Genomic DNA, 25,534 nt, shown 5'->3' with positions numbered 1-25,534 from the left:
AGATTCAACTGATTATCATTAAGATAGTTTATAAAATTATGATAATGTCAGAGATAAAAAACAATCAGAAGTTATTGGTCATAAAAAGGAGAAGAGCAAATTTAATAGAGATTCTGTGGTATTTTCTACAGAATATTCCAAACAATTTTACGATATCTGTAAGATTTTGAAAAATAATCTCCCCATTTTGAATGGTGATGAACTTTTGTGTAATATCTCTGAGTCCTGTAAATTTGTCTCTAAAAAACCTCCTACCCTAGCAACCAAACTGGCTCCTAGTATGGTTACCAGTAATAGAAAACAAGCAGCCAGTTGGCTAAGGAAAAAAGGCACTTTTAAGTGTGGAGCAAGGTCCTGCATCACTTGTGGTGTCATTAAACAAAGTAATAGCTTTTCCAGCTTTGTAACTAGGGAAAATTTTATCGTCAATTTTTATGCCAACTGTAGAAGTGAATTTATTGTTTATCTACTTGAATGTAGTCTGTGCTCCCTTCAATACGTCGGACAAACGACGAGGGAACTCAGATCCAGGGCTAGGGAGCACATTAATGACACCAAGAATTATAATAAGGATTCCGCTGTGGCGAGACACTTTAATCAAGTACACTTCACTCATGAGGCCTTGGTAACTGTTACAGTGATAGACAAAATAGAAGCTCCAATTAGAGGGGGGAATAAATGTAAATTATTACAGAAACGTGAGTTATATTGGATACACAAACTCAAAACTGTAACTCCCTCTGGCTTAAATAGAGAGTGGGATATGTCTTACTATTTTGAATAAGTGGCTTACCTTGTTTCTGTTTTGTTATTATCTATTCTGATGTACTGTATTTCATGTTGGGAGTACATAATACTTATTCCAAATGAATGGTTTGGGTATATCTAATATTTTAGATATTACCGAGGAGTCATAAATGTATAATTTTGTATCCCAATATGTAATAGACTATAATAGGCCTCAAATTTAGCAACTTACTGATCATCTATTTATCAAAATTTCTTTGAATAAGACTATTATTCCTTTATTCATATGCATGTATTCAAAGCAGCATAGTTAATATACATGCTACAGTAAGCCCTATTGTGCATTTTCACTATTATATTATTACCACCCATGTTGTCCTGAGAATACCTTTGGTTTAAACTTGAATAATAGCAGTCTTATTGCCCTTAGGTATAATATATTATTATTATTATTTAATGTAATTTACTCTTGTATCTATTTATTAATTGATGCACTATATTATGGGGTGATCAATAAGATGTTAAAATTCTTGCAAAATTCTTTTTCTCTTTTTTTTTTTTTTTTTTTTTTTTTTTCTTTTCCCTTTGCCTTTGCATATGCCTCCATCTCCCTCCCTTTTAGTGCATAGGTTTTCATGTACTGGTTTTTTTAAATTGTACTTAGCATACTATTGGGTATGGCCCCTTTAAAAGGAAGGGACCATACCTTGAACACCTGTCCTATGATTAAGTGCCGTGTTTGGCACGAAACATGTTAGGATGTTCTGTCTGCCTAGCCTGCTTGTACCTTGTTTTTAAATTGAACTAATAAATTTGGGATTTTTATATTATAACCGCTAGTGCAGCTGATTACCTTTTTTCCATTGAAAAGATTCACCCCTCTTGAAAATAATCATATTTTGTTGCTTTGCAGCCTGAAATAAAGACAGACACAGCTTTTGTTTATTCAGTTGTGATTACTCAGTGCAACTTGTAATATCCAAGTAAAAATGTAACACCAACATGTCGGGCAAAAATAAAGAGAATTCAAAAACAGAATCACTGAGTTGGAAAATGGATCACCCCCTCCTAAAATTACTTGTAAACTCAATCAGGTGTAGCTAATCGCCTTCTTAACGGCACACACAAAGCCATTTGACCTTCAACTGTGATCAGATGTGGGCATATTGATTAGCATAGTATGAAAAGAGCTGTCCTGGAGCATCTCAGTCCCTGGTAGTGCAACTGAAGCAAACAATAAACTATGGGTGGCAAGGCACTGTCAAAAGATCTTCTGGATAAAGTTGTGGACAGGCACAAGTCATGAGATGGAAACAAGAAAATATCAAAGGCTTTATCAATGCCTAGAAGCACAGTGAAGTCTATTATTAAGAAGTGGAAGGTATTTGGTACAACACAGATCCTCACTGAATCAGGACGTTGCTCCAAACTGGACGAAAGGGCAAGGAAGAAACTGGTCAGAGAGGCTACCAATAGGCCCACAGCAACTCTGAAGCCGTTGAGGGAATTTATGACAAAGAGTGGTCATTGTGTGCATGTGATAACAATATCAAGAATTCTCCACAAATGTGGCTTGTATGGAAGGGTTGCAAGAAAAAAGCTACTCCTCAAGACAGGCCACATGTAGTCACGACCAAGCTTTGTCATAACACACGTAGGAAATTCTGAGGCCACATGGAAAAAGGTGTTATGGTCAGATGAGACTAAAATTGAATTATTTGGCCTAAACACCAAACAATATGTCTGGAGGAAATCCAATACAGCTCGCCATCCAAATAACACCATGGGGCCAATTTAGCACAGCCCAAATGGAGCTGTAAAACTGTGTCTGTCTTTATTTCAGGTTGCAAAGCAACAAAATGTGATTATTTTCAAGGAGGTGATTCTTTTCAATACCCACTGAAAGTAAAATGATACCTTGCCATACTATCTTAGACACTGCAATTACCATCCTGCATTTTGTCATGGTTTAAGATCTCTACACAGTGACCCTTCCATTTTTTCAGGTCCTATAAAAGTCCTGACCAACCCTGACTCTATGTCACGTGACTTAGCCACCTGTTTGCTGCAACTCTATTTTTGACCTCCATATCTATGCCGCCAGCCTCCCCATCTAACATAGTTTTAGAGCAATGTTGGTAGGTCTAGTTTATAGACTTGTATATCCATTTGAATTTGAATTTAGTAGCCATTGTTATGTAATATAAGTTTACCTCAGGGTGATATCACATTCATTTCCATGTAGATTTACTACATGAGGAAAGATGCTAGTACCAGACTCATCTTTCCCAATTACATTGCATTCGAATTCCTGTGCAAAACATCTCTCATGGCTTTTTGCACAGGGCTTTTAAATTCAAAGCCATGCCAATCCAATAGAAGAACCTGCAATAACTCCATTATCACAAGCTTTTCAAATATATTTGTTTCAGGAACACTCCATCCCTGTACCTTGCATGGATACAATTGGCCTTTTCTATCTACTTTATCACACACAACTTCCTCTTTACTTTTTCTTATTTAGTTCCTCACTTCCCTATTATCCTTGTTGTCATTGGCTATTAGATGTCTTCATATTTCTGCCTTCTGACACACTTTCCATATTTACCAAGCATATTTCTCTAGTTTTTATATATATATATATATATATATATATATATATATATATATATATATATATATATATATAATTTTCCCACTTTTCCCACAATTGTCCCTCATTGCAGCTTGTTCTCCCCCTTCTTTATCTATACATTTTGCTTCCTTATTCACTAACAGTAACTCAAACATAATAACTCAGCTCCTGCATGTTTATTTGTAGCACAATTATTTGGGGGAAGGGGTCCAAAAAAGCAACTGAGATGATCCATCTTTCTAGATTTATATTTATTATAGATAAACTCCCAGCTAGGCAAAATTGATAAAATCACATGAGAGAGTATAATGATATGGACATTCTTACCTTGTGATGAACCACTTCCTTTCTCCCCACGATCTCCTTTTGGACCCTGGAGGCCAGTTTGGCCAGATTCTCCCTTTTCACCAGGAGGTCCATTCAAACCTACAAATGAGAGATCCAGAGTCAATGCACTCCTTTAAGTATCTTTGTGTCTTACAAGAGGAAGAATTTTGGACAGCTGTCTGAGCAGACTTTATGACTTATTGCAAAAGCTCTTTGTGTAGTTGTTTATTTTCTGTGACAAAAGACTATATGGGGTCTGTTTTTAATGCTATTACTATCATGTTATGTCTTTTGGAACATAATGTTTTTATCTGTTGCTTAAAAAATTATAAATCCCTAAAAATGTACATATCCCATCACTACTGATTGGCACTTTAGCAATTATTCTGGCTTGATAAATGACCTTTATCAGGTCAGCAAATTATAATTTCATAAATGAACCTGCACAAAAATACCTGATTATACCTTAACAAAATACTTATCCGAACAGTTAGCCGGTATTAATGTTTAATATTTAGGTATCCTTATGCTAAAATATTCACCTTTTTTTAATAAATCTACTAAAGAAACATTCTTGCCTGTCTGTTTAGAATGTAAAAATAAATTCATATTATAATGCATATCATAAGAATATTATATTTATATATGTGACTGATAATGCATAAAAACACCCTACTTAGCTTAATCATATAGCAGGTATCAGCTGAGTCATTACATCCCATCTACATCCAGATATTAGTATGTGACATCAAACAATATGTACTTTATCTACTACAAACAGGAAAGAACATGCAGAGCTCTGTCATAAGAATGAGAAAGAGACTGAAAGAGATTGCGTGAAAGAGACGGGGAAACCAATATGATTAGGGAAGATTTTGATACACAGTAGAAACTGAGCAGGTGTCTGGCAATAAAAATACCAGTAACCTTATAATAACCAAAATATTCGTATAAAAATACAATTTACACAAATATACAGAACATTGGCTGGATCCACTAAAGCTCATTTTGTAATTTAGCTGTTCACTGACCTCAAATAGGAAGTGCTCATCAGAATGAGGAAGCTACCTCCAATAGAAAGAAGCAGAACGCTACGGTAAGCAAATTCCTAAAGGAGGATGTGAGGTTCAGTATAACAGCACCTAACTACCAATTAGTTAGTTGAATGCATCCTCACATTGTGACACATCACATAAATATAACTTCTGTAGCTGTTTGTGAATTTAAAGATTAATTACATTCAGGAACTTGAGTCAGTTATTTAATAGATTAGGCCTATTTTGGGCTAGATTACAAGTGATGCATTAAATTTATTGCGGGTCATGATAAACAAAATTTGCACTCACAGTGTTAGCGGGTGTTAAGACCTAGGGGCCGAATTATCAAGCTCTGAATGGAGCTTGATACCCCTGTTTCTTAAGACCGCTGCTCCATAACTGGTCCGCCTGCTCTGAGGCTGCGGACATAAATTCGCCATTCCTATACGATCGGGCTCTGCAGGGGGCGGCATTGCACAAGCAGTTCACAAGAATTCATCGATGTCTGTAGGACATGATCCGCTGAGCGGATCATGTCGGACAGACCGAAGATAAATCGGCCCCCTAGCATAAAGTGTAAGGGTTAAAAACAATTTGCACCAAACACAACATATATATATATATATATTAAAATAAACTATTATACTCATTTATACACTTTCTGATTAAAATAGTAAAAAGTATATTTATAGTTATCATTTCTCTCCTTATGATTCCAACACTTAGGCATCAATATATAACACATTACATTATTATAGCTGTCTTACCTGGAGTACCTTGGTCACCTTTTGGCCCTGTATTTCCAATAGATCCTATAAAAGAGAAGAAAAAAGTGGCCTAAACAATCTAAAAAAGAAAACAAGTTTAAAAGACAGTTCTATTCTTGTTTTTTTCTGCTTTGTATTTAAATTCCCCCAAAAATCTCATTGTTTAGGCCAATGGCATATTGTGTATATATAATCATGGAAATTAACCTTTATGTATAGTTTCTCTTATAGATAAAAAATAGGAAAATTATAATTGGTTCAAAATGTTCTCTTTCAGGTTTCAACAATCCAGAAAAAGGAAAGTTCTCAGTCATTACCCTGAGCACTTCACTTAATTTTAATTGGCTAAAGGTGCCTAATGGCGTCATTTTACTAATTAAGCATTCAGGGGACAGCGAGCATCAAGTTGTATTGCAATAAGTAATCAATATTATTTTCTTATTTTTCCCTTTTGTACTGCTAACAAAGAAGAAGTCTTTCTGTAGGGTCCACCTTAGCCTGATGCGAGTTATGGATGAGTGTCAGATGGTATGTGCAATTAGAACCCAAGGACCCGATGTGTGGTTAGAGAAACAAAGGGTAGCTAATTAGATTAGATATCTTATTTATAATGACAGGGAGAGGGTATGGGATGATGTGGTGGAAATGGTACTGAAGGTAACGCAAGGGATAAACACATTATGAAGAGATGTGGTACAGCACAGGGGAGGTGTAAATGTACCAGAGTTTAATAGGTGCTTAAAATGTTAATGGTCATATGTGGCACCTGCAAGCCTTAACCTGGGGTCAAGTCCTACAAAAAAATTGTTGGAACTCACCAATACTTCTACCTCCTCACGATTAATATTGTTTTATATATACACACACAGTATTTATATGTATATAATCTATATACTTTGGTTAATGAAAGCAAATTAAATCCAATGAAGGGTTGAATTTTTGCCTTTGGGCCTGAGAATCCTCCTCAGTCACAGAGTCTAACCCACTTAAGGTGCAATAAACCCATTTCTGCTGAGGGGAGCTAAATATCCCCAGAGCAAGCCACCCAGAAATGTAAGCACCATGTGTTCCATACAATGTGGGATGATCACACAGCAGGACCACTGACAGGCTTGCATTTAGTAGGAAGTGTTAGTAGGGAGTTTTACTGCCTATTACTAGAGGATCTCACTATCTCTCTAACTAGACTGTGCTTGAGCTCCTCCCACCAGCAGCAGCAGTGTTTAATGAAGCATCTCTGTTCCCTATCCAGAGGGAACTTAGTTCCTCCTGTAAAAATAGTGCTGGAACTCCGTTCCCATGCGTTCCCGCTCGACTTGATCCCTGGCCTTAACTGCATAAGGGATTAATGGACACCCGAGGGGATCTTTAGAGGTGGGGATATGGGGCTACGGCAGTATCTTAATATTTGTCTTTAACCTCTTAAGGACATATGACTGAATTTTTCCGTCATAAAACAATTGAGCAAACTGAAAGCTGTGTCCTTAAAGGGTTAAGTATTTATAGTTTAGCTATCTCAGAATAATGGGAGGACTGGAATATATTCTAGTATGTAAGAAAAACATCCACTCTTACACCCACACATAAACATGCACAAACATGCACAAACACACCAACATGCACAAATGCACACACACCCACACATAAACATGCACACACACATAAACATGCAGAAACACACACATACACACACACACACATAAACATGCACAAACACACACACACATAAACATGCATAAACACACACACACACTCACACATAAACATGCACAAAACGGATACACACAAACACAAACACATCAACATGCACAAATGCACACACACACAGATAAACATGTTCAAACACACACACATCAACATGCACAAACACACACAAACACACACACGCACTCACACATAAACATGCACAAACGCGCTCACACACACATAAACATGTACAAACGCACACACACACATAAACATGCACAAACACCCACATACACATAAACATAAACATGCACAAATGCACGCACAAACATGCACAAATGCACACACACATGCACACGCTCACACATACACATGCATACATCACAAATGCCTGCACACACACAAATTCACACCATTCTCTTTCTCTCTTTCCTTTTCTCAAGCTGTTGTTTATGGATTCACATTAAAGGACCACAAAATAACATTATTTGCTAATAGACACTCAGATTGAATGTTACATGCTGAAAACTAGTTTTAAAGAGACAGTAAACCTTAGTATAAAGAATTACTTATAAAATATAAACTCTGCATTTTTACCAATACCCCACTGCACAGTTTGTGTTTTTAATAATATATTTTTTAATGCAAAGAAGCACTCCAAACATCCTGCATGGAAGGACTCTTACTACATGCTATTAACCAGCTTTGGGAGCCCGCTCATACACTGAACTCACTGAATAGCTATCATGCCAATGGTATGAGTTTCTTTACGGTACTACCCCTTTTAGGCATGGTTGCGATAACCAACAGACATGACAATTCCGGTTTTATTTACAGGAAGCTGGAAACAGGATAAGGAAGCAGTAATGCCCACGTCAGACCTGGAGTCAAAAATAGTGCCCACTCTAGGGTCCGGAACAGGTGTACCCACTTTAAGGCTGAGGACTGGAATACCCACTTGAGGGTCGAAGACTGGAGTGACCAACTTGAGAGCCGAGACTAGAGTGCCTGCTTGAGGAGCAAAGGCCGCCAGCAGGGAGGTGTCAATCAACCCGATCGTACTAGATCGAGTTGATTTCTGGCGATTCCTGTCCGCCTGCTCAGAGCAGGCGGACAGGGTTATGGAGCAGCGGTCTTTAGACCGCTGCTTCATAACTGGTGTTTCTGGCGAGTCTGAAGACTCGCCAGAAACACGGGCCCACAAGCTCCGGAGCTTGATAAATGGGCCCCTATGACTGGAACAGGATACCGGTGCTTTGCAGATGCCTTCTGCCCGGCTACGGTACTTGAGCAAGATAGCGGTGCTTGGAAGATGTCATCTGCAGGGCTAGGGCACTGAAGCAGGATACTGGTACTTGGCAGATGCTTTCAGCAGGACTAGGGTACTGGAACAGAATACTGGTGCTTGGCTGGTTCTAGGGTGTTTTTTCCCACTTTTCTTGCTCCATTGAAGTCTATAGGGGAATACTTTAAAATGGTCCCTATATTTGAAGATCTGCATTTTCGGTGCATTGGGTTAGTGTGTGTGCGAAAACTTTTCACTTTCTACTTGTAATATGAGTGCTACCCGGAATAAGAGCAGGAGTGATAAATAGCGATCCACTCGTAATCTAGCCTTTAATGGGTTAAACATGAAGTTAAAGATGCCCTAGGCACTGAGAAACCTGCTGCCCCCCAACTTCCCATCTTCATGCATTTTAGCATATTTGCCTAATTGCCTTACATACCGAGCAGTTATTTATAAATGAATTACTGCCTGAAAACCAATGCTGAAGTGATTATCTTTTGCAAACCACATTTAGACCACTTTTATCTATTTGGAGTTTATCAGTGACAAGACATCATGGAACCAAGTTGCCTCTCAAAATTTGCTGCCCCCTTAAACAATGCTGCCCTAAGCATAGACCTAGCTGGCATTGGCAGAAATAGACCCTAGTTGGTGTACTAGAACACTCCCATTCTTCTAAGATGAGAATACAGCCTGTGATTGGAGCAAACCTGTACATGCCTGCTTTAGATTGGCTCACCAGGTGTATATCTGACTGGAGTGGCACAGGATTACAAATTTGACTATGTATTTAGTCAAAATACTTTTAAATTACAAAAGATTTTGAGGGTCCTTAAAATCTGTTTTTCTACAGTGTATCCAACTTCATGAAAACTGCTTTTCCCCATTATTGTGGAACATTATAAATCTTATGGGACAATTAAACTAATGCAAATAATATGTGTGCTCATGTTAAGTTTACATTTGAACAAACAATTTTACATGCTTATTTTGGCTAGATTACAAGTGGCGTGCTATTTAGCTATCCTGCTCGAGCGTAAAGTTTTCTAGAAGTATTCTTTTTGCACATATCAGGTTGTGCTCATATTACAAGTTGAAAGTAAAACGTTTGTGCGTGAGCGAAACACTACGCACGCTAACTTCCGGACGTCACGATATCACTATCCGTGTTAATGTATTCTCACCATAGAAGTCAATGTCAACCTAACAACTATCACTTGTTAACCTGGCTGGAGTTATGAATTATTCACATTCCAATGTTTTTCCCTTACAGAACAATGTTATTTTTATTGTAAATAAATATATACAGGGAGTGCAGAATTATTAGGCAAATGAGTATTTTGATATATATATATATATATATATACTGTATATATATATTTATATATATATATATATATATACACACAGTATATATATATATATATATATATATATATACATACATAACACACAATGTGAATCCGCCCTCCATGAGCCAACCACCTGAAGGTTCTGTGTAGTAAACAATCTTCAATAAAACAGGAACCAGCCAGGATTTTTTCAAAAACAGGGGTCAAAATTTATTAACGTTTCGGGGAGTAAACCTCCCCTTCCTCAGAAAATCCTGGCTGGTTCCTGTTTTATTGAAGATCATATATATATATATATATATATATATATATATATATATATATATATATATATATATACCTTATATCTATTCCAATAGATATATAGGTATAGATATATCTATTCCAATAGATATATAGGTATAGCTATATATTTTACATTAACATTATCAGATATATATAGAAATATATATTTAATCCTAAAAATTATTTATGTGAAGAACAAAGGAATGTGAAATATACATATCTCGATTCGTGTATTTTGCGCTTGAGGTTTCAGGTTAGCAAACATGAAGAGTTGCTGATCTCTAATATATAATATTAAAAAATATTAATTGTAATTAAAAAATATTATACATACTGTAAAATAAGTATATATACTGTATATATATAAATATATTATATGGATTATTTATAATTGTTTACAGTTTTAGACATGTACATGTATGTATATACATTGGCCTCTAGTTATGAAGGTCTGTCAGACCTGATCCGACAGTGCAGATCAGGTCCGACAGACCTTGCTGAATAAGGCGAGCAATACGCTCGCCGTATTCAGCATTGCACCAGCAGCTCACAAGAGCTGCTGGTGCAACGCCGCCCCCTGCAGACTCGTGGCCAATAGGCCGCCAGCAGGTGGGGGTCAATCAACCCGATCGTACTCGATCGGGTTGATTTCCGGCGATGTCTGTCCGCCTGCTCAGAGCAGACGGACAGGTTATGGAGCAGCGGTCTTTGTGACCGCTGCTTCATAACTGCTCGCCAGGCTGCAGGCTCGCCAGAAACACGGGGCATCAAGCTCTATACGGAGCTTGATACATATGACCCATTATAGCCCTTTGCTGTCAAATACATGGCCATATACTATATACTTTTGAACACATCATTTTTTTAAATATTTACATGAATAATTTTATCAGATAGTGTTTATATGAGTGTAACTGTAATTTTAAATGTATTTATGTTGTGTTTAGTGCAACTTTTTTAATGTACTACCCTCTATGCGAGGTCTTCAGTCACACTAACCCGACAAGCATAAAATGCGATTTTGCTCTCGCGTTTACTACTATGAGTGATATTTTCGATGCACAGAAAAAACAAAATAAAGACAATACTGCTCATGAACCACAGTTAGTGCACCATTTGTAATTTAGCCCTTTGAAAGAAAGAAATCAACAAAAGAAAACATTTAAAAAAAAAAAAATCTAATTAAATGGCCAATCACAATTTTTAGGCTAAGGCATTTTCTTGCTCTTTTTCTGGCCGAAAATTCAACTTTTAAATTTGATACAATCGCAATAGCGTGTTTTTAGCTTTTTCTCGCACATCCCTAAAAGCCTTATTTGTACTACGGGTCCCAAAAGTTCTCAGCAATCACAGTCCTTTATCACACATGTACAAGACACTCTGAAATAGCCACATGAGACACTGTAGAGGTGTATTAATCTCTATTTATCACTATTGCATATGCTGCCTACAGTGGCAAGGGTTCAGATTTACATAGGTATAGGTTCATATACTGTACATATGTATATGTGTTGAGTATGTGATATTCTAAACAGCTAAGAGGATCTGCAAGAAAAGTCAAATCAGGACACCAACATCTACAAATGGTGTGAATTAATCCCATTCTGTGAATGCTTAATTCTTTTTTTTTTTTTTTTTTTTTAAACTTTATTTATAACAAAGACAAAGAAATTTACTACATTGACGGTTACCAGATAAAAACATCAACAGGTGCCACAGTAATTATTAAAAATACATACATAATTAAATAAAAACAGTATAAGCCAGAGTAAGGGGCCAAAAATGCCCGTGCATAAATACAAATCTTACAAACTTATTTAAAGCGAACATTCATATATTGGCTAAAAGTGCATAGTGTAACCATATAAACCTTTGTCAGATAGCTAATCTTTCTTCATCTTAGTTGCTTTTTATCTTTTCGCCCCCCCACCCTTCACCGACTCTACAACACGAGCAGTAGGACAAAACCCCACATGACAGGACCACCACGACTCAAAAAGACACACACAAAAAAAAAAGAGGGAAACGGGGGGGAAACCCCCCCAAAAAACTAGACCTATCCTCTCTTCCCATCTCCTCTCCGCCCCCTCCCCCCCAACCCCTCACTCGATGTCCGCTGCCCATTCACCCGGAAAATGTCCCGCCAAAATATTCATCTGTATAAACTCCGAGTTTCTAATTGGTTTGATTAATTTTCTTTGATGTGTTAGGGGCAGAGATCTTACAAATATCTCCCATTTTTTAAAGAATACCGCTAAGTATTTATCTTGTGGGTATGGTAAATTAATCTGTTCTATTATGAATTGATCAGTTAAAGCCCTTTTAAATTGGGCCATTGTAGGTGCAGAAGATGCTTTCCATGCTTTAAAGATAAGGTTGCGTGCCACTAATATAATAGTGTTTATCAGGCTATAGTTCTTAGTAATACCCTAATACCCTGGAATTTTACCAAGAAGCAAATCTCAATTGGGGATATTTTATGGTCCAATTTCAAAACTACCGTCATCCAAAATATGATTTTCCCCCAATATTGGCAAACCTTAGGGCAGCTCCATAAACAGTGGAATAGGTCGGCTCCTATAGATGAACATCTAGGGCAGATAACCTTTGTTTTGTACCACTTAGAAAGAACAGCAGGTGTAAGGTATCTCTGTAACCCAACTTTTATCTGTGACTCCCTCCATGATGTCGGAACCCAGCTCTGTTGAATTATTTTGAAACTCCCCACAATAGTCTGCTCATCTATATCCGGAAATAGAGTAGCCCATCTATCAACCATCTCGTTTACTTGTAAGTTTGACGCTTTCCGATTTAACAGTAGATACAAAGGGGAAATTGCATATATTCCTGCTGCATAAATTGAGATCCTAGACTGCAACTCACCCAAGGACCAGTTATTCCCATATTTTGTGAGTAGCTCCTGGAGAAAATGTCTGACTTGCAGGTAGGCATAAAACTCACGAGTACCTAAATCAAACCGGATTGCGATTTCTTGAAATAATAATGGATATCCCCCTGCATCCCGTAATTGACACAAAGTTTGGAGACCTTTTGTCTCCCAGTCTTTAAATATCTGGTTGAAAAGACCAGGACTAAACTCTGGGTTGCCCACTATGGGTAAGTATTGTGAGACATAGGGAGATTCCCAATTCTATACAAAGCCTTTGCCAAGCTGTAATGACATTCTTAAAGGTACCTAGATAAAATATATTGGATGGGATTGAGGTGAGGGGACAGTGCAAAAGAGCCTTCAGCTGGAAAGGAGCCACCACCTGCGATTCCCAGGTGAAAGAAGTAATTTGCTCCTTCCCAGTTAATCAATCTAGTGCAAATCTAGCTATAATAACCAAATTATATGACTGGATATTAGGAAGAGCCAGACCCGCTGATATCTTAGAGTTCATGAGCCTATGAGAGGCAATCCGCGGTCTCTTACCATTCCATAAAAATTTGGAACAAGCCTTATTGTATATGGTGATATCTTTTTTATGTAAAAACCATGGGATATTTTGCAAGATGTAAAGAAGCTTTGGGAAAATGACTGATTTAATCAGAGTCACCAGAGCGGTTAACGAAATCGGTAACCTAGCCCATTCCTCCAGCTTCTTCTTGCAAGAGTCCATCGCCATCCTATGATTTAATCTATACCATTCTTCCGAGTTTCTGGATAATCGTAAGCCAAGATATGTAATCTGGGGGACCTCTCGAAAAGGATGGTTCACCTGCATTGAGGGGTTTTTATATATCCACATTAATTCAGATTTAGAAGTATTAATCTTAAACCCTGAGATTTCCCCAAACTCTTGGGTAATACTCTGTAAAATGGGTAATGGAACCTTAAGGTTAGATAGAAATAGAAGAAGATCATCCGCATAGAGGAGAAGAACCAACTTCTCACCTGCAAATGAAATCCCATCAAGTTCTTGCCGTAATCGAATAGCCAGAGGTTCTACACTAAGATTAAACAAGAAGGGGGAAAGTGGACAGCCTTGTCTGGTCCCTCTAAATAGATTAAATCGATGAGTAGATGTATTATTGATAATCACTGCAGAAGAAGGAGTACTATAGATTAAGCGTATATAGTTGTTAAAAGAGCCCGAGAACCCAAATTGATCTAACGCGGAGAACAAATGGTCCCAGCTGACCCTATCAAAAGCCTTTTCCGCGTCGACCGTTAAAATAGCCTTATCTGTACTTTCGTGAGGTTCCAAAGACTTATATTTATTCCAGAAGGATTCAATCAGGATTAGTAATTTCCTCGTGTTCCTTACCGGCTTACGACCAGGCATGAAACCAGATTGATTCTCATGGACTAACTTGCCCATGTGGGGTTTCAATCGTGAGGCTACGATAGCCGCGAGCAGCTTATAGTCATTGTTTAAGACCGAGATAGGTCTGAAGGAGCTTGGTAACTCGGGATCTTTCCCCTTTTTTAGGATCAAAGAAATATTTGCAGATGAGAAGGAGGCAGAGCACCTCATATTCACGGAGAAATAAAAATTAAATAGCTTAGTTAATATAGGTAACACCTGGAGTTGTAAAATTCTATAATATTCAATGGGGAGAGCGCCTGGACCGGCTGCTTTATTAGGTTTCGCATTTTTAATTGCCCATAGTATTTCCTCTTCAGTAATGGGCGCATTAATAGCTTATCTAGCTTCTATGGATAAACGTGGTACTTTAATCTTACCCCAAAATGCCTCTTTCTTATCTGGATTAGGGGGATCTTGTTTATATAAATCCTGGAAGAAGTCAAAGAATACTTTTTCTATATCCGTATGCCTCGTATATCTCGTGGTTCCTTGCTTAATAGAAGCAATTGCGTATCTGGATAAAGACTTAGCTAACCTCGCTAGGAACTTCGCTGATCTACCTGTGAACCCCCCATATCTAGCTTTCATTCTAATTTCTTCCTGGGCACTGATCTGTTTCAAATGTGTATCCCGAAGTGTCTTAGCTGCAATGTAGGCCTCCCAGCATTCTCTCGTATGTCTGGTAATGTAGGCTCTATATGAGTTCTTGACCCGATTGGCTAGTTGTCTAGCCACTGTACTACAGTTTTTTGTCCAATAAAGTGTGTAAGATTTAATCTCTCCGCGTAAAACGGCCTTAGAGGCCTCCCAAAATGTTTCGATCTTGTCCATATAATTACCATTATTATTAAGATATTCTGCCCATTTCAGCCGTAGATGGTTCTGAAATTTGATGTTATTACTTAGATATCTGGGGGAAAAAATATAGTTCTTACCAAGCCGCCTATGTCCGATAGTAAGGTTTAATGCTATGACAGCATGGTCAGAGATGACTATGTCTTCAATTTTAGTGGCCCAATTCCGAGCAAGCATTGATTCTGATACCAGAAAATAGTCAAGTCGATAAAAAGAGCGTTGAACATGGGATACACACGTATAAGTACGAATATCCGGGTTCTGTACTCGCCATAGATCGACCATACCCAGATGTGAACATAATTTCTGAAAGATTCGAACTTTTCTGCCTCTACTGTTTAGCGCCCTCTTGTTGGAGTTGTCCAAAAAGGGGTCTGCTAGCAGATTAAAATCTCCTGCGATAATTAAATTTAGCCCTATAAATCTGTGCAATTTTGCGGAAAGGGCTGACCAAAAATTATGGTCGATTTGATTAGGTCTGTATATATTGCAGAGTATATATCTAATATCTTTAATTTCCATTTCCAGTATTAAGAATCTCCCTTCAGGATCAGATTCAATGTTAATTATTCAATATTCTAATTTCCGGTTCAATAAAATTGCAACCCCCCTCTTCCTTGAGGTAAATGGAGCTGCCACGACTTCCCCCACCCGCTTAGATTTAAGTTTGGGTATTTCAATAGCATTAAGATGTAATTCCTGTAAGAGGACTATGTCGGGGTTAAATTTCCCCAAATGTTTTATTACGGTTTTTCTTTTGATTGGTGAGTTAATGCCCCCTATATTCCAAGATAATAGATTAAGGTTATATGCCATCAACACTATTCATCTTACCAACCCAAAATGCAAAAGCGAGTACTCCCTTAATATCCCCCTTGGGGAAACTCAAGGGACCAATTCCAACGACGGTAAACAAGAAGGGACAGAGAGGGAGCGGGGAGAAGCAGGAGGCGGAGAGGAAGAGAGAGAGAAAGAAAGAAGGAAGAGAAGAAAAAAAAAGGGTCACAACACAACCCCCACATAACCCCCCCCCCAACAGAACCTAAAAACACCATTTCTGTAACTACCATATTCCTAAATTCGAATACCATATTAATCAGTTACATAACTCTAAGTGATTAGATATTCTAATTCTGGGATCAGAAAGCCTCTACCTAGTAAATTGTGTACATGTTCATGGAACCCCTGATTCCCTGCAAAAAGCCTCAGCCTCCATAACATTGTTAAGTGTGTGTGTAGTACCATCTTTCTGCACAATTAACTTTGCAGGGTAAATCAGTCTGATATTGTAGTTTTCTTTCTGCAGTCTCCCATAAAAAAAGACATATCTCTTCTCTTGGTTAGTGTTTCCGAAGAGAAATCCTGAAACAATAGTAACTTATGAGAGCCTAAGGAAAGAGGACTACATTTCCTATAATGTTTGAGGTATAATAGTTTGTCTTGAAAGTTCATAAATTTAAAAATTACTGGCCTGGGTCTCAGGGCCTCGCTATGTTCACGTCGTTGGCCTATCCTATGTACCCTTTCGATCAAAAAGGGAGCAGCAGGAGCTGGAATCTGCAGGGCCTGTGGTAATGTAGTGGTGACAAAATTCATTAGGTCTTGAAACTCAGGTGATTTGGGCAGACCAATCACTTTAAGATTGTTACGTCTCGATCGGTCCTCAAGATCCTCGATCTTAGCTTGCAAAGAAGTGATAATTTTGCTATGAGTATCCATTGTAGGATCAATAACATTAAATCTGTCTTCCAGATCTGAGATCCGATTCTCAATTTCATCTAATCTGGATGAGAACTGCCTGACCTCCAAGGTGAGGTTTGATATCTCATTTCTGAGCTCCTGTTTGATCATATCAAACTGGGGTGTCAGAATTTTTGCCACTTCAGCTGCAAATTCTATCAGATTGTTGGGAGAAGGATTGGAAACACTTTTTTTCCAGAGGGGAAACAATGCTAGTGTCCAAATTCCTGCTGCTCCCTTTTTTTTCTCTTGCTTTGGGAGCCATATTGGAGGGAGAGCTCCTTTGCTGCATATATTTGTCCATGAACAGGACCTAACTGGTATTTGTCTGTATTATGACAAATGTTACCTATGTGGCTTAGAGATATAGAGAACAAATCAAAAAATCTCCAAAAACCTTATAATGCTCTAATAGACTATCTCCAAATAGTATACTTTGTGTAGGACCACCTATATTATGCAGGAAGTATAGTTAAAGACAAAGAAAAAAAGTGCTAACTTTTCTGTTGTGTTAAGACAATTTGTGCTCCAAAAGTGATAGTATTTTACATCAAGTGTCCCTTCTAATCATTAAGTTCCCTAGACTTTAACTTTATCTAAAATGTAAAAAAAAATATCCCTTACTTCTAAACCATTTCTAGTGTATGTTGTACCGTGAGGTTAAAGCTAATAACACAGTACTTATTAAATAAATAAATGTGGATGACTAGGTATAGGTAAAGATAGGTAATTTCTTAACTTATAGCAACACAATAAAAAAATTACCTAGAATAGCTTGTGTATATGCACATACAGTGATAGACAGCTATAAGCTTAATTTGATAAAGATAGAGTTCGATATCCTATAGTTCAGCACTATAAATTTATAGAGACACTCATCAAAAGAAACTGATATTTTATATTTACCTCAGCAGATATGATATAGTGCCTTGTGCTCCAAAAGTGACAGTATTTTACATCAAGTGTCCATTCTAATCATTAAATTCCCTAGACTTTAATTTTATCTAAAGTGTAAAAAGGGTGTTCCTTACTTCAAAACCTTTTCTGGTGTATGTTGTAACGTGAGATTAAAGCTAATAACACAGTACTTTTAACTAAATAAATGTGAGTGAATAGATACATATATAGATAAGTAATTTCTTATCATATAACAACACAGAAGAAATTACCCAGAATAGCGTGTGTTTGTACACATACAGTGATAAATAGCTATAAGCTTAATTTGATAAAAATAGAGCTCAATATCCTATATTCCAACACTGTTCACTTCGAAAGAAACTTAATATTTTATATTTACCACAGCAGGTATGACATAGTGTCCCATCTATATTGATTAGCTAAGATATGTAAATCTCAGACTTAACAATCTCTTTCAAATGCTGAATACCAGGAAGAGATTTCTGCATACTCTAGCCACTATGCTTTAATGCCTAGAAACCTTCTGTGGCCGCATTATATACATATATTATACCCCCATAATTTCGCATTTAGAGGTGCAAAATCCTTGTAATAAAGCCTGAAAAAGGAGAGGATTTTACAATAATACAGCATACACAAAATAGATTATAAAAACGGCTGAGGGTAATAGCTCCCACGTGCTCAGACCTGAAATTAAACTTATTGAGACCAAACAGTAGTTCACATCATTGCCTTCACTGCCACCGCAGCAAGTTGCCCAGTCAACATGAGCTATTAACTCGCTCAATAAATCTACCAGGGAGACCGATGCGTTATGTACTGCAACAACCAAAAGCACTTAGACAATCTGTGCAGCTACGGTGAGCAGAATCAAAGTACTTTGCTCCCCAGCAGGACACCCTCAACCAGACCAGGATACGATACCTCGCTGCCAATGTCTAACATCTCGTCGGGTGCCTTGCCACTTTAATCTTCCCTAGTTGTGGATTGCTGTGGCTGTGGCAAAAGAACCCGCTGTTGCGTCCAGGATAAGGAGACAATTGTGCGGCGGAACAGCCCGCCAGCGTCGAAGAGAGCAGTAATCCAATCGCTCACACCAGACACTCTTTCTCAGCTTGCATGCGGGCCGCAGGAAAAGGAGGGCCTGACCAAGCAGCAGCCAGGACCCGGTGTGCGGTAACACCCCCGACACCTCACGCTAGGCTGTTTGCCCGTCCAGGGGGCTCAGACTTCCTGTAGTCAACTCACCGCTGATTTCAATCCACTCTCGACCAGGGAGAGGGGCTTCGTCACCTTCAGCACCAGGCTCTCCAGGTGAGCCCACGCCGCTCAAGCCCCTCGATGTACAGGTCAGAACCTGCCAGGGGACGAAAGGAGCCGCCGCCTAGGCATCCACAAATCTCAACCAGGTGAGTATTAAGGCCGGCTCTCTGTTTAATATACCCCAGCTTGTATATAGTTTGTTCAGGAAGCAGCACTTATATACGTAAGCCCAGAAATCTCCTTTTATAGTTCAGATTTAAACGGCAGGTGCAATAGGTAGAGAAACTGGTAATCATTGATGTAAAGACCTGGATATAGTCGAGGGGCTTTATCTAAAGGAGTCTTGTTCCAGTACTTAGAAGCCCCTGTAGAAATGGTGTGCACCAGCCACCGTGCACCTCTAGGCTGCAACTTTAACTTCCCATGCTGGATTGAAATCCTAATTCCCAAGCCTGTGCATGGCCAAGGGAAACAAAGCATATGTTGGTGTTGAATTAGGCCTCTCACAGAGGCACGGAGCGTCCAGAGCACCTGCAGCTACCTGCAGTTACCTGCATGCCCCGCCTCCAACAGGAAGCCGTGAATGTTTAATTCTATGTCACACGTGCACTGCTGTGATTGTCTCTTACAATACTGGTGTCTTCATAACCAGGGTTTTAAATGGTATTGCACAATGAGTTAAAAAGAAACCTATTGCAATCTTATTCCATCGTTACCACTGCTTAAAGGGACAGTCTACAACAGAATGTTATTGTTTAAAAAGATAGATAACCCATGTATTACCCATTCCCCAGTTTTGCATAACCAACACGGTTATAATAATATACTTTTTACCTCTTGGATTACCTTGTATCTAAGCCTCTGCAGACTGCCCCCTTATTTTGGTTGTTTTGACAGACTTTCATTTTAGCCAATCAGTGCTGATTGGAACATATGACCTAGCAGTGTTTAACTGTGAAAAATTGTCAAAATGCCCTGAAATAAGAGGCGGCCTTCAAGGGCTTAGAAATTAGCATGTGAGCCTACCTAGATTTAGCGAAGAATACCAAGATAACTGAGTGAATTTGATGGTAAAAGTAAATTAGGAAATTGTTTACAATTTCATGTCCTATCTAAATAATGAATGTTTAATTTTGACTACACTGTTTGGCATGATCTTAAAACAAGATGAAGATTATGGGGTTGATTAATCAATGTCTGGCGAACATGATCCGCTGTAGAGGATCATGTCCACCAGACATAGCTGAATGTTGATAGCATACGCTGTTGCCATTTAACATTGCACAAGCAGTTCTGGTGAACTGCTTGTGCAATGCCACCCCCTAATTCTTAACTCCTGTTTCCAGGAAACAGGGGTATTTGATCCCATTCGGGCCATGATAAATCGGCCCCTATGGCTTTCTATTACTTGGACTTATGATATCTTCTTATATTGTATTTTAACAATACTGAATCTGCAAAGCATGAACTCTCAACATGAAATTGTGCATTTGTGACCATAGTGCCCCAAACACATTTAACACAGTGTGTTTTACATTGCTTGCGCCTACATTATTGAACTCACGTTCATGAAGGCACAATCCTGTTTTGTAGTTAAATCATGTAGGCACAAGCACTTTAACCCCTTAAGGACCACAGCCCTTTTCCATTTTCTGACCGTTTGGACCATGGGGTCTATTTATATATGTGCAGACAGACATGATCCGCTATGGCGAACCATGTTCGTCGCACATCGATAAATGCCAACAGCATACGCTGCCGGCATTTATCATTGCTCCAGCAGTTCTTGTGAACTGCTGGTGCAATACCGCCCCATGCAGATTCGCAGCCAATCGGCCACTAGCAAGGGGTGTCAATCAGCCCGATCGTACATGATCGGGCGGATTGCTATACGCCACCTCAGAGGTAGCGTATGTTTCTGGCGAGCCTGAAGGCTTGCGCGGAAACAAGGGGAACAGGGGCCATTCGGCCCTTGTTAAATAGACCCCCAAGTCTATTTTTACATTTCTGCAGTGTTTGTGTTTATCTGTAATTTTCCTCTTACTCATTTACTGTACCCACACATATTATATACCGTTTTTCTCGCCATTAAATGAACTATCTAAAGATACCATTATTTTCATCATATCTTATAATTTACTATAAAAAAATTATAAAGTATGATGAAAAAATGTCTAACTTTGACCCCCAAAATATGTTACACATCTACAACCACCAAAAAACGCCCATGCTAGATAGTTTCTAAATTTTGTCCTGAGTTTAGAAATACCAAATGTTTACATGTTCTTTGTTTTTTTTTGTTTTTGCAAGTTATAGGGCAATAAGTACAAGTAGCACTTTGCTATTTCCAAATCATTTTTTTTCTCAAAATTAGCGATAGTTACATTGGAACACTGAAATCTGTCAGGAATCCCTGAATATCCCTTGACATGTTTATATTTTTTTTTAGTAGACAACCCAAAGTATTGATCAAGGCCCATTTTGGTATATTTCATGCCACCATTTTCCCGCCAAATGCGATCAAATAAAAAAAATTGTTCACTTTTCACAAACTTTTTCACAAACTTTAGGTCTCTCACTGAAATTATTTATTAACAACTTTTGCAATTATGGCACAAATGTTTGTAAATGCTTCTCTGGGATCCCCTTTGTTCAGAAATAGCAGACTTATATGTCTTTGGCGTTGCTTTTTGGTAATTAGGAGGCTGCTAAATGCCACTGCGCACCACATGTGTATTATGCCCAGCAGTGAAGGGGTTAATTAGGGAGCTTGTAGGGTTACTTTTAGCTTTAATGTAGTTTAGTAGACAGCCAAAAGTATTGATCTAGGCCCATTTTGATATATTTCATGCCACCATTTCACCGCCAAATTTGATCAAATAAAAAAAATCGTTAACTTTTTCACTAACTTTGGGTTTCTCACTGAAATTATTTACAAATAGCTTGTGCAATTATGGCACAAATGGTTGTAAATGCTTATCTGGGATCCCCTTTGATCAGAAATAGCAGACATATATGGCTTTGGCATTGCTTTTTGGTAATTAGAAGGCAGCTAAATGCCGCTGTGCAGCACACTTATATTATACCCAGCATTAACGGGGTTAATTAGGTAGCTTGTATGGAGCTTGAAGGATTACTTTTAGCTTTATTGTAGAGATCAGCCTCCCACCTGACACATCCCACCCCCTGATCCCTCCCAAACAGCTCTCATCCTTCCCCGTCTGCCAGTACTAAAATAAAGGTGTTTTTTTTTTTCTTTTTTCTTTTTTTCAAAATATATATTCTGCTGTGTAGTAAGATTCCCCCTTATCCCTCAACCTTATTTATCCACCCCCAAAGAGTTCTCTAACCCTCCCCCCACTAACTATTTCCACCATTTTGGGTACTGGCAGCTGTCTGCCAGTACCCACCACTTTGCATTTAAATGTGGCTTTTTTAAAAAAAAAATAAACCACAATTTTTCTGTAATGTAGCTACATGGTATATACTTTAAAATAAACCACTGTTTTTCTGTAGTGTAGCTACATGGTATATACTTTAATATAACAAAATGTAGGTCCCTTATCATAACTGGAGTGAGGCAGGGAAATTTGTTATACAGAGCAAAACAGTATATAGTATCATACTTTGCATATGTGTTTTCATGATAGATTCAGTGAACCTTGGCAAAAAAGATCCCAATAACGTCATTCTGGTTTCTTTATTGCTTTTTGGCATCAGATGTACAAATATTAGATGCTACAATACTTATCAGTAGTGTCTATTTTAGGCACAAATGGCATTAATGTATTTTGTAGAAGATAGACTTGAACATTCTTTTAATTCAAAAGTAGAGCAAAAAGCAAAAACAAAAAACACAAACTCCATTTATACTGTTCACAGAAGAACATTGGAGGTGGTGCCCTTATTAAGCTATTTGATAAATTAGTTTTCGTGCCCATCCAATTAGGGGAGCTTATTTTTTTATTACTAAATTATTATTCTGGTGAAACAGAAATATTTGCTGCCACCTTCCTTCATATTGCTCTGGGTGAATTACGAGCTGGAATACAATACATCTAAAACACCCAACCCCTTTTTGAACTCTCATACCTTTGTCACCTTTGTCTCCCTTTTCACCTTGTCTCCCAGGGATTCCTTGTAGTCCTTCAGGAAAACAAAGTTGGATTAGGCACCTTGCATATGGGTGAAGTGCACTGTCAGAGCAACCATAGACCCTCTAGGCTAGGTTGTGTAGCTTAGTCATTATTAAGATAAAGTATATTTAGTTACTACAACTTGTATTTACTGTATTTTAACCATATTTGCTGCAGCAATATTGTTGTATCTTATTTTTGTGACATTCGTGTTGATCTTTAATAAATAATGACCCTCCATTCTCCTATAATGTGATTCTATCATGCCGGCTGCAAGTGAAGATCCTAGTTTTCTATTTCATTCTTACTTTACAAGAATAGTTATGTAACTTATCTATTCTACATGTTTTAATGAAATCAATGTATGTTACTAAGAGTGTAAAGAGTCTGTACCTGTTTTGCCAGAGATGCCAATGTCACCTTTGTCTCCTTTTTGCCCAGGAGGACCAGAAGGACCAGGCAATCCTTGAATTCCAGAAGAACCACTGCTGCCTATAACAACAGGGAGAAAGGAGTATAACATTTTTGAGGAAAAAGCTACCACATGACTCACTATACATCACCATAGAACCACACTAGACCTAGAGAACAGACACCCCTCCCCCCACATAGTTATTGAAACAGAACTGTCGGAATGTACAGTAAAACATAAACTCCACAATATTCAGTCATTTTACAAACAACACCACAAAGTCATCTTAGAATGCAACCGCACTCTAACAACACACAATAATCTAAAAACAAAAAGCTCAACAATATACCCTCATCTGAAAAGTAAACCAAATACACCCTTCCCAACACAGTCACAAAAACACATACCACAAAATAATCTCAACACACCAGTGCTGAGAGTTAGACTACAGCCAATCCACACACATCACTACTCAACCGTCTCAGCAAGACAGAGAGCCTGATTATCTAAACGTCCCCAGCATGGTATCATATATCATCCAGCGATTCCCTTAGAAAGCAATAAAGCTCTCTGGAATGTAGAATCTTACGCCTAGATTTAGAGTTTGGCGTTAGCCATCAAAACCAGCATTAGAGGCTCCTAACGCTGGTTTTGGGCTACTGCTGGTATTTAGAGTCAGTCAGAAAAGGGTCTAACGCTCACTTTCCAGCCGCGACTTTTCAATACCGCAGATCCCCTTACGCCATTTGCGTATCCTATCTTTTCAATGGGATCTTTCTAACGCTGGTATTTAGAGTCGAGGCTGAAGTGAGCGTTAGAAATCTAACAACAAAACTCCAGCCGCAGCAAAAAGCCAGGCGTTAAGAGCTTTCTGGGCTAACGCCGGTTCATAAAGCTCTTAACTACTATGCTCTAAAGTACACTAACACCCATAAACTACCTATGTACCCCTAAACCGAGCCCCCCCCACATCGCCGCCACTCTATTAAATTTTTTTAACCCCTACGCCGACCGCACACCGCCGCAACCTACATTATCCGTATGTACCCCTAATCTGCTGCCCCTAACACCGCCGACCCCTACATAATATTTATTAACCCCTAATCTGCCACCCCAACGTCGCCGCTACCTTACCTACAATTATTAACCCCTAATCTGCCGACCGCACACCGCCGCCACCTACGTTATCCCTATGTACCCCTAATCTGCTGCCCCTAACACCGCCGACCCCTATATTATATTTATTAACCCCTAATCTGCCGCCCCCAATGTCGCCTCCACCTACCTACAATTATTAACCCCTAATCTGCCGACCGGACCTCGCCGCTACTCTAATAAATGTATTAACCCCTAAAGCTAAGTCTAACCCTAACCCTAACACCCCCTAAGTTAAATATAATTTAAATCTAACGAAATAAATTAACTCTTATTAAATAAATTATTCCTATTTAAAGCTAAATACTTACCTGTAAAAAAAACCCTAATATAGCTACAATATAAATTATAATTATATTGTAGCTATTTTAGGATTAATATTTATTTTACAGGCAACTTTGTATTTATTTTAACCAGGTACAATAGCTATTAAATAGTTAATAACTATTTAATAGTTACCTAGTTAAAATAATTACAAAATTACCTGTAAAATAAATCCTAACCTAAGTTACAATTAAACCTAACACTACACTATCAATAAATTAATTAAATACAATACCTACAAATAAATACAATTAAATAAACTAACTAAAGTACAAAAAATAAATAAGAACTAAG

General features: G+C 38.2%; 1 protein-coding gene across 2 annotated transcripts in view; it reads right to left on the bottom strand.

Annotated features, from left to right (window-relative positions):
* The window catches only part of LOC128645202 (macrophage receptor MARCO), a 118,375-nt gene that overhangs the window by 7,305 nt on the left and 85,536 nt on the right, over positions 1-25,534 (bottom strand). For both annotated transcript variants that reach the window (XM_053698019.1, XM_053698017.1), the window contains 4 exons: positions 23,743-23,841; positions 23,306-23,359; positions 5,514-5,558; positions 3,710-3,808 (listed from right to left, as the gene is read on the bottom strand). In XM_053698019.1, the coding sequence (XP_053553994.1) occupies positions 3,710-3,808; positions 5,514-5,558; positions 23,306-23,359; positions 23,743-23,841 (297 nt within the window). The remainder of the gene's footprint in view (positions 1-3,709; positions 3,809-5,513; positions 5,559-23,305; positions 23,360-23,742; positions 23,842-25,534) is intronic.

This window comes from Bombina bombina, chromosome 1 (assembly GCF_027579735.1).
Source record: "Bombina bombina isolate aBomBom1 chromosome 1, aBomBom1.pri, whole genome shotgun sequence".
Classification (NCBI taxonomy): Eukaryota; Metazoa; Chordata; class Amphibia; order Anura; family Bombinatoridae; genus Bombina; species Bombina bombina.
Note: the sequence above shows the minus strand (reverse complement) of the source record. Positions and strands in the feature narration are given on the sequence as shown.